This window comes from Pholcus phalangioides, unplaced genomic scaffold (assembly GCF_987345545.1).
Source record: "Pholcus phalangioides strain wild (caught in Gottingen) unplaced genomic scaffold, Ppha-v1.0 ptg000001l_1, whole genome shotgun sequence".
NCBI classification, from domain to species: Eukaryota; Metazoa; Arthropoda; class Arachnida; order Araneae; family Pholcidae; genus Pholcus; species Pholcus phalangioides.
Window position 1 is genome coordinate 14,789,634 of NW_028301594.1, and position 10,898 is coordinate 14,800,531.

Here is a 10,898-nt window from a genome sequence, read left to right on the forward strand (position 1 = left end):
TTCCACCAATATATACTGGAACACCCATCCTTGAGTCCAGATTTTCACTAGTCCTGACAACATTGTCCTCTCGTAAAGCATCTGTAAGTAAGGAGTCTTCTTCATAAAAATGCGAAAAATCACTGTAAAGGATTCTCTGTTCCCACAGATCGAGACCCTCTTTCGTGAGGACATACACCAACTTGCAAATGAATGGGATTGTTGCCAGCGATCAATCCCAAGGTCGTTGCTTTTTACTAATATTTTATCATAAGATACATTTGCCACCTTTTAATTTGGCCAACTTGTTAGAAAATGTTGATCAGCTGGCTTCTGTTTGCCAGTCGATGTGTTTAATGACTGCATGACATCTTTTCAGGTATGAAACCGAAGATCAAAGATCACTATCACGCTCACAGGCTGTCATTCTGGCTTAACTTGATTCCACTTCTACACCGACCGGGTACAGTGGCAGTCGTACCACAGCACCATCTCTTGGACGATCACGACAATCCCTTGACGTACGACGGCGTAGTTCGTCAGATAGCACTTCCTGTCGATGGTTCAGGTTCGACGACGGCGGCATCTTCCGGGTCCCAGTCCGACACTCGCGATGGCAGTGGCGGCGCTGACGTGCATCAAGTTGCGACGTCGTCATCGTTGGACTACTCATCTACTGGACAGACCCAACTCGAACTACCGGGTCGGAAACCTACAGCAGAAACAGTTGCAAACTACACGGAGACCAGATCGGTCTTCATTCACCAGAGCACGTATTCGACGGCCCTCAGCGTCACGATAGCCGTTGGGTGCTCGTTGCTCATACTCAATATATTGATTTTCGCCGGTGTGTATTATCAGAGAGACAAAAATAGAATGGAGCTCAAACTTCAGAAGAGAAATTACAAAGTAAGAATATATATATTACGGTGAACGTAATAAATCATGTTATTATGCATAATCACCGATCATTTTGCTAATTTCGATAAATTTCCCTCACATTTTTTTACCCGGGATTGTGGATAATACAACTTCATTGGTAAACATGATAAATTGCAATAAATTTATCACATTTGCCGGTTTATGCATAATCAGCTTTTCGTATTGGTAAATATGATAAGTCCAGTTTCATTACCGTGATACGATTTATTATTTATAATGACCGTATTTATGGGTCATGGTGTAAACCGGATATAATGGACTCTGATTTAACGAAGTTTTCCGAACATCCTGCGAACATTTCCTTGACGAATCCTCAAGTCGAACCTCGAAATAACAAATTGTTTTTCAACAGTTTGCAAGCGTACCCTGATATAATAGTCTCTCATTTAACAGTCTTTGATTTAACGATTTTTCACAAATTTTTCTCGTATACGATCAGGCCCCAATTTAACAAATTCCTATCCCACGAAAACAACAACAACCGATCCCCTCTTATAAGATTAACCCCTATTTAATGTATTCTACAATCGGATCTCGATATAACGAACTGCTATTTAACAAACTGCGTGATCGTATCGCGATATATTGCGTAGTATTTTATCAAATTATCATAACGTAATTTTTTTAGTATTTATCAAATTTATCAATGACACTCGGATATTATGCGCAATTGTCGGAAAAAGCGATAAATTTATCAAACGTCTTTTTTTATATCTATACAACCCCTTGAAATATGAATTACGTATGTATCTAAGATTTACTTGTCATATGAGTACTTTTTCTAATTGGAAGTGTCCTCTGGGATCAACGATTCGCCAGTAAAATGTGGTCTAGGGGAACATCTTTACTACCCTGTATAAACCTATTTTCAATTGATTAATTAATAATTTCCTCTTATCACAGTATTTCGAATCATCGAAAAGGCAACGCTTCATTTAATCTCAGAATTAGCCGCCGCGAAAACGTAACTGATACCCCTGAAAGGAGAGATAAAGAAAAAATATTGCGGAGAAGAGGGTATATCTTCGAATTAATTTCTATTCTATTTTTTTAATTCGTTTATTCCGGAAGCGTGAAACAAAATCTAGAGTTAATGACATTTTAACTTAGACGCATCTACTTAAAGGATTGCTCGGGGGGCTCACAGATTTCAAATGCAATTAGTGAGAAGCCAGCGAATAAACCTCTAGAAAGTCACCGGCAATTTTTGAATCGCTATTCAGATTCTGTGATACAGAACTTACAACGTCACAACTAATTCCGAGGATTTGGATTCTCCCATATCTGATTGCATTAACGTGAGAGCAGCAGAGACAGATTCAATTTGGATCCACAAGTAGAACGTAATTAGACCATAAAGGAGGAACAGAGAAGCATTACCATCATCGCACAAAGAGAGAGATCACACCAAAAAGACACGCTTTTGCACCGAGAGAGTTTTGAGAAATATTCCTATTTTTGTTTGTGGGTGTCCTGTATCTCTCTCATCTCGTCTGAGGGGATTTTGTTTGTTCCGTGGATTCATTACTCATTATAACTGGGTTTTTTTCCCATATTGTAACATTTGAGACAGGGAATAGATAAGCTTTCTGTTTCGCAAATACGTGAAATGTTTCCGTAAATAAGCAGATCTAGCATGCAATAAAAGCAAAGCAGAAGCTGATCCGTCAAATAATTGATAGGATATTAGCGAATGTAGTTTATTGAAAACGATTCTTATGGGGTGCCATACTTGATACGAACTCATTTTATTGTTAACGTTTCCCCAAGGCTATAGTGTTTTGTATTGTCAGTAGAACAGCATAATCTCATACTACCATTTTCAAAAAGTTCCGAAACTTATTTTATTACGGAAAAATAAATACAGATTCAACCTGTTTATTTGGTATTTCCCACTTCGAATCTAGCCTTCCCCTTTCCACATCCTCCAGTGCCTCCGTTAATACTCGCTGCGCTTCTTAGGAACCCGAAAATCGTTGCCCTTTAGCAAATTTTTTATCCGAAAAACAAAGAAAAAGTCACATTGCGAAAGATCAGGGAAATAAGGTGGCTGTGAAAGTATCGGAATGTGATGTTTGTGACGTGTAAATCTGACCTGTGAGTCCTTAAAAGTAAGTCTGCGTGATTCAGTGAGACGCAACCGACCAGAAGTCGAAGGCGAAGTCGTGGGTGCTCAATCACGACAATGCCCTGCCCCACAGGTCCCTCCTGGTATCAGATTACCTGTCAAAACATTGCATTCCGATATTTCCACAACTAGTTTATTCTCATGATCACCCTCTTGCGAGTTTTTCCTTTTTTCTCGGATAAAAATAATTTGCTTAAGTGCAGCAACGATTCTCTGGTTCCGAAGATGTGCAGCGCGCAGTGACGAAGGCACTGTAGGATGTGGCAATAAAAGGAATTGCAATCCACACATTTGCAATCTTTGTATGAAGAATGACAAAAATGCATAATTGCACAGGGTAGTTACTTCTAAGGAAACATCAAATAAACAGGTTTCATCTGCATCCATTTATCCGAAATAAAATACGTCTCAGGACTTCTTGAACGCAGTAGTATTACAACTTCTGATAACTGCACATTCACATCGTAAATATTCCCCTGTGTAATTTATTAAGGATTGTTATACGGTCGACACGTGTCTTCTGAGTGCATGAGTGGCGCTAGCGTATTTGTTGTCTGAGTGTTTAGGGGTGTGCTGTGTTCTAGTGCTGCTGCCATGTCTCTTCCATATTTTGAAGTGAAGACGGCAATCAGGGCCGTCAATTCAACTTTTTCCAGGGGGGGGGGGAGCACATGTACTCAATGTGTGTATATATATATCCCCCCCCCCCCAAATGACGGGCCTGGTAAATGCTTGAACTTTCATGTTATGTAAGTATCATGTTGAAGGCCTGTCTGCGGCTTAGACTTGTCCCAATGAGAAACCAGTCCGCATTCTCGCTACGAAGTTGAAAAAGCCGAGATAACACACTTTAATCGACCACCACTGTCCCACCAACAGGGTTGAAACCTGGATACTCGCGATGCTGGCCCGGCTAGATGCATCGCGAGGGCCTAGCAAAAGATCTATGTACTGATGTAAGACGGACCGGTGGGCATCACGTTAATTTTTTACATCTCCAACGTGTGATACATGGCTATACATAGTAGTTGTACTGGATTAGATCCATGTGAGGAGAGAAAATAAGGATAAATTTCAGAGAAAAAATATTTTTTAGCAAAATAGACATATTTTTAAAAAATTTTTGAAATTTTAAAGGAAAAAAAATGATAATCGCATCGTGTGACCTAGATATGATGCTTGTCATAGCCGACGTTACTATAATTATCACATAAAAATACATCGATTTCGTGATGACCTCTGAATCCTCCTTCTTCTTTTCGGACTTTGGGTAGCGATCTCCAGCCAGTTCGCGTACTGGCTGGCCAAAACCCGAAATTCGAACATTGTCCTCATCAATTTACAACGGAATTGACCGATTCGCGAACTAACCGATTTCAGGGTCTGGTCGTAACATATATAAAATATGTGTTGGACTAGGAAAAGAAAAACGGAACGTTATCAGTGACATAGTTTGTATTTGCTTTTTAGGACGGTCCCGTCTACGGAACCGACGGCGAAGAACCCGGAGACGACGAGTCTTTCCGGCAAACGCACGGTGGAAGTGACAAAGATATTAACATTGACAGGGATAAATTCAATATATGGGAATACGAAGTAAGATATGCCGTCATGACCAGCGATGCATGCATACTCTGTTTATGCATGCCATTCCACGATTTCCTTAATACCTACTAATATACAGATCGCTACATAGTTGCTTCCGGTTTTGAAAGAGAGCTTGAATGCATTATGCTTGGAATATTAATGCACTCATGTGCATTGTGAGTGTGTTAAGAGCATGATTTTTAGATCTTTATTTTCCTTTTTTGCGGAGACCATGTAAATGATTATTTCTAGTGCGCGGAATGCCATGCTATTCGATTACACTCGCATGACTAGTGTGAATGTTGATTACTTTCCTTCACTTACCCATCCTTTTGTTTGTTGATATAATCATGATGTATTTGTGTGAAGTTGATCTTTTACAGAAGCTTAAATAGTAACTTAAATAAATAGAAGCTTAAATAGAATAAATTAGTAACTCGTGATAGGAGGCGTATAATATTTTGCTTACGTAAGGTAAACAAGCATTTATTGCTCAGATGATGCTAAAATGTTAGGAAATACGCCAGACTCGCAAAAGTCACTGGACTACCTTTTTCAGATAAAATTAAATGATCATCTGAGTTACACAAGTGCGTACTTCATCAGCTAAAAATTCTGTGAAAAAACATCTTTCCTTCATCCCGCTAAAAGCGCACCATAAAATTTTTTATTATAGGTGACGATGATTATCAAGGCAAAAAAATCATACAATTTGCTTCCATTCAAGGAGTACAGTAACTTTTTCGAACAAAGCGTATCGTAAAAATTATGCATTGAAGATTATTGAAAAATAATGCACAATCAGCCCCATTTCCCATTCGGCACAATAGCATCTGGCTGGACTAAATATGTTGGAATATCAATCCATGTCATACTGTGAGGCGAAATATCATTCAAATTTCTAAAACTACAATGATGCTTATTCATCACCTTTTCTTTTTAGCGATTCTTCGATAGAAATTTGCGCATGGGGTTGTTAGAGCAGGTTTCGATGGCTCACTGGAAACGCTACGGCAGAAGTACAGAGATACCTCGGCTAACGAAGACATTCCGTTCCAGAATCGCATTTGTTAGAAAAACGAGATTTTCCATTTGTTTCTATGGAAAGTCGTTCGGTTCGTTCCAAAAATGGGCCAAAATTTGAACATAAGCTTCATAAAACACACGGAAAACACTGAAACACTGTAAAAAGACAAATATTGGCTGAAGGCTGAGACAAACAGCTTACCAATCGGACGACTTGGGATTGAATTTTTCTTGAATCTAAAAGTAGATGAAAAACTTAACACGTCTTTCGTTTACATTATCTACGGTATGCAGTCGGGTTTCGTGAGTCATAGCGATAAAAAGATATTTAACTTGGTGTGCTTTGTGCCAGCAATTTTCTCTCTCACACACATGTAAGTTCCAAGAATGTATGAATCAATAACAATTATTCATTTGGTGAATAGACATTAAAATCCGTTTCCGCTGAAATCATTCAAGTCTGAAGTGCTTTTATTATTATTTTAACGCGTTTTCTCTTAGCTTAATCATTCATTCCACATGAAATGGCACTTAAATCTTTCTGAAGGAGGAATAGAGGTGTATCTGAAAACAGTGATTCCTTCCCTCCCCCCCCCCCCCCGAATTTGATAAGTAATTATTCTGGCTCGAGTGACAGTTGCTCATTGGATTACTTTTCATTTTAGAAAATTTAGTTCGCGACGCGGTTGTGTTAGGTTAGCTTGCGCATCCATATCCACTAAAAGTACTCGTTAGCCGGATCCGTATTTGTTACCCGAGAGAACAAATATGTCGAGAATAATCTTCATTTGCCGAAAAATTCTGCGAGCCGTGGCGTTCATCAGCCGAGGTATATATTGAAGGGACCCCCCCACCCCACATTGCATAAAAAATTAAGCAGTAGTGCTTCAATAAAAATGAGCCAGTGAAATCGTAAAAATTAGTATCTGGCTAATGATGGAAGGAGTCACTCGACAACAAGAAACCGTAATTTTCAGTCTAAAAATTATCCTAAATTATTATCGTTTGATTTTGACGGGAAATATCGCTCAGTTGGCGATGAAGGTATGAAAAAGGAGAAATGGGGTAATATTAAACTCTAAGTAGTTTAAAAATAAAACATATACAACCATGGCGAATATCGCACTACTAGTCCAGGATGGCTAAGAAATGACTCAGGGCTTTGCACTGTTTACCAATTTCAGTCGGAACCCACAGGCCACTATGTCATAATTAGGATTTAGGAAACACCCTTAATAATAAAGCCCGTAATACACATACAAATACAAATACAACGCCACAACAGGCAAATTGCCCAACGAGGTGGCTGACTTAAGAACATCATGGATCCCCGAGCCCCTACCTACTACTGCTACACCACACATGCACCCCCCCCCCCGCGGAACCCCCCAACGAATCGGTACATGCGGGAATGTGCGTGTACGTGGAGTGCAACCTGACGCAAAGTTTGCTTCTGTGTAATGCTTGTTATGTGTAGTGCTGTCATCTGCCCCCAGTTTTACTAACTATGAGTGAAGTGTTATGGTTGAATGATTTACCGTTGTAGGACTGTTGCTCTCTGTGGCGAGACTTTTTAACGGGGAGATCGGCTCGCATTTGCGCCTTGAAGTTGGGAACCACAGAAAACCAACTTCACCCGACCACCACTGTGGGGTTCGAACCCGGATCCTCGCATCACGAGTCCGGCACTATAACCACTCGACCACCACATGCTACTAAGCAGCACGAAAGCACGTCGCTTTCGCGAGCACATGCAACGCAACCAATGAGATTATTGGTAACAAGTTGTTACCAATAATCTCATTGGCTGTACTGCCTTGGCAGCATGTGTATCACGGGACCTAAATGATAATGCATGCTACTCAAAACGTATACACATGCCAGCTTACATTTACCCACACGCAAATTTCCGGCTGGTGTACCTATTCTTCACTTTAATTTTCAAAAGTGGTGCTGCTCCAAGGCATAGTGAAATAAAAAACCAATAATCCCTATAATTTACTAATGATTTTTATATCTGCTCTTTAGGTGCGCCGAGCCGGTGACAGAGACTCGATGGTGATTCCTTCACCGCCTACAAAAGCGACACCGACGGGAACTTCATCACCGATCCCAATGTGCCCTCCAAATCTTCCACCGGACTACAGCCATCACCATCACATGACCTTGAGTCATCCGCCGCCACCTGGCGGGGTACGGATGATGCCACCTAAAGTTCCACCTAAGCCCGTGATGGTGCCGCCGCCTCCGACGACTCCTGACAGCAGCGCCTTACCAGAGGCCCAGCCTCTGCTGCCTCACTGCGGCATCCAAAAGCAAAACGCTTCGACACCGCCTCAGACACAAGAGATGCCCGTCTGAGGAAAGTTCGTTAATTGTCTCGACAAGGAAACTATATTGTACATTTCCTATATCTCTCTGTGTCTCTCTGGGACGCCGTGGACATCACAGGTCAGTAATTTTCTATTGACCTGAGCGTGGAGTTGCTATTGCCCTCTCGTTCGCGATGTATCGCGTGGAATGGACACACACACACACTGCAGTGCTAATAATGATCAATTAGAACTGAGCGGGTTGCATTCCCGTTGACACCGGAGAACACTGATGATCGCTTCGTAAATGCGCGTACGTGTGTGTTTCTGACAAAATGAGACACCAGTACTATTTTGGTGAATATGTCTCATCCAATCCAATGAGCTCCTTACGAGTGCAATTCTCTTCATGGCATTCATTCCGTTCAAACTAAAGGTCACAATTCAAGATAATCCCATCTGAATTCTCAACTTGAAAGTCACTAAAATGATAACCAACGCCATTCAATGTGATTTATTTTCTACTTCAGAATTCTCTGTTATTATAAATTACCGATTCAGTGATCTTGTTGGTTATGGTGACGTCATCCCCGAGAAGTTTGTTTATTATCATGCCCTCAGTTCTTTAATTTTCTGAGTTCATTCGCCATATACAAGGTCCCCCATAGGTGTATAATATGTATTATACGCAAGGGTAAATTAAGGGACACACACCTCTGTGGAACTGCACAACGTTGGCACTCCACTCGAGGTTCTGTCCGTCTTGCCCTACAAGTTTATACAGGCAGCAATGGTAGCATCCGGATTAAGAATTTTTTTGTATAATAACGGGTGGGGTGTGAGGTTCATCCGACGGATACAAAGTGTTCCAAAATCGACGAATCCTTTCGAAAAATTGATAAAAGACTGGAACGAGAAGTGACAGAAATTGCATAACTTGCTGCATCGGTGGAAACAATAAATTGTCGGTCAGACATAACTTCAAAATTGGTTCCAAATTTTTGAAACAGATGACACTGCAGTTTAAAGAATTAACTAAAATACAAAAGGTTTTCGAAATATCCACCATATGCAGCATCAACATGGCATAGTATGAGAAGAAAATTCTTAGAAAAAAAAAAACCTCTTCAAAAAAATGTATTTTACGGGACTTCGCGCACGAAAACACCGTATTTAATTTTAGGAATTCAGCAACTAACTTCGTAACTAATTTCGGTATTTTGCCTGAATTCAATCGAAACTCCATCTAAGATCTTTACACTGGTATCTAGGAATTTTTTTTTCTGAGATTACACCACGTCATTGTTGTAAATGGAAAATATTTAGAAAATATCGTACTACAGTTTCTCTACCGATTGCAGGTCTATCCTCTCTTGCAAAAAACTGTAATCATTTTTGAAATTCTCTCTGACTTCAAAGTTACTGTTTTCCTAAGCACAATGCAACAAACGTTATAACTGCATCACATTCTACAATTTTTGGATACCCTCTGTTTTGTATTATGGTGGGGCATGATATAGTCTGAATGGCATTTCACAAAGAATTTATGTTGTATGCATTTATATTATTATCATTTGCATTTGTATGGCCTATACGAATGGGAATAGCTATCAGTATATCCGTTATTGTCGTGATATTATTAACATTATCGTTTTGTCATAAGGGATCGGCCGAATAGTCGTCCCACAATCACGCCAGTACTTGGAAGGTATAACAACACGTGAACTCTCTTATAACAATGCATCTTCTCCCTCGGTCAACAATGTAATTCGTTAAACAGCATGATAATCCATGAAGAGAATGATCTCGTTTATGCACGCATGCGCAGAAACATTTCGGCGAAGCCAAACGGACACCTGGTGATGGAATATTTCGCGATCAATGGATGATATACACTTGATACACACATGGAGTGAACAGGTTGATATGATTTGTTTTGTTTCATTTCGACATGTGGTGCTTCAACACAATGGCTGTAACTGTCTTCCGACGCATGTTTATGTAATTGTAAAAGTCTCATACACACTATATATATATATATATATATACCTATCCGTTGAACACAGCGCATGCGCAGTGGATGGACACTGCCGACATTGTCTCGAGTGAAGGACAGTGGGGAAAATTATGTACACACACAAACAAACGCAAACATTTTCCTTTTTTTATGTACTTGAATATGTAATTCCGGATTGTAGTTATGGACATTTTGTAATCTATTATGAGCTCGATTTTTGTGTATAAAATACATGAACAATATCGTTTTATATGGAATTCGGAAGAAAACACATGAATTTGCTCACTCATGTTTTTTTTGCTGCAGATGTAAAAAAAAAAATTAAGATCTTATTTCTGTTCTTTCTTTTTCATGGGAAAAACCGTAAATTGATTATTTATGAAAATGTGATTTTTTAATTATGGAAATGTAATTGAAAAAAAAAAAGGATCTTACGTAATCATTAAAGGGAAATTTGAAAAGAATTTTATAATTGATAAATGCGGAAAAAAGTACTAGTATGTTGAGAATTTTGATTACTAATGGTTAGAACTATTATTTTGTCAGAAAATAAAATGTTACCTAACACGCAAGAGTAGATTTTCTTTTTTCATGGTTATTCTTGTTTCTTCTTTCCCATGAATATACGTAGTAAATGGCATCCGAATAGTTTTCGGATGGTTTGAAACAGAGATGCATGGCCATGTGACTCCTGCTGCCACCTATTAAATAGGAAAAAATCTACCCGTTTCAATTCTTAAAGTAAAATATGTTGTTGAGCTCAAACTGCTGTGAAACATGGGACATGTGCGTGTGAGAGTATTCGAAGGCAGACCCGTAATGTGCCTTCTCGGAGCCCCGGGCAGAAAAAACTTTATATTTGTTCTGCCTAAAATAAGCCATTCAAGACAGGGCCCCCAACGAAAAG

The 10,898-nt window shown here is 39.6% G+C and overlaps 1 protein-coding gene across 1 annotated transcript in view; it reads left to right on the top strand.

The window, feature by feature from the left end:
• LOC149089928 (neuroligin-4, X-linked-like) overlaps window positions 1-8,200 on the top strand; it is a 180,844-nt gene extending 172,644 nt beyond the window's left edge. Inside the window, exons 6-8 of the mRNA XM_089231090.1 lie at window positions 359-888; window positions 4,520-4,645; window positions 7,691-8,200. Coding sequence (XP_089087216.1) covers window positions 359-888; window positions 4,520-4,645; window positions 7,691-8,023 — 989 coding nt within the window. The 3' untranslated portion in view covers window positions 8,024-8,200. The remainder of the gene's footprint in view (window positions 1-358; window positions 889-4,519; window positions 4,646-7,690) is intronic.
• The last annotated feature ends 2,698 nt before the right edge of the window (window positions 8,201-10,898 follow it).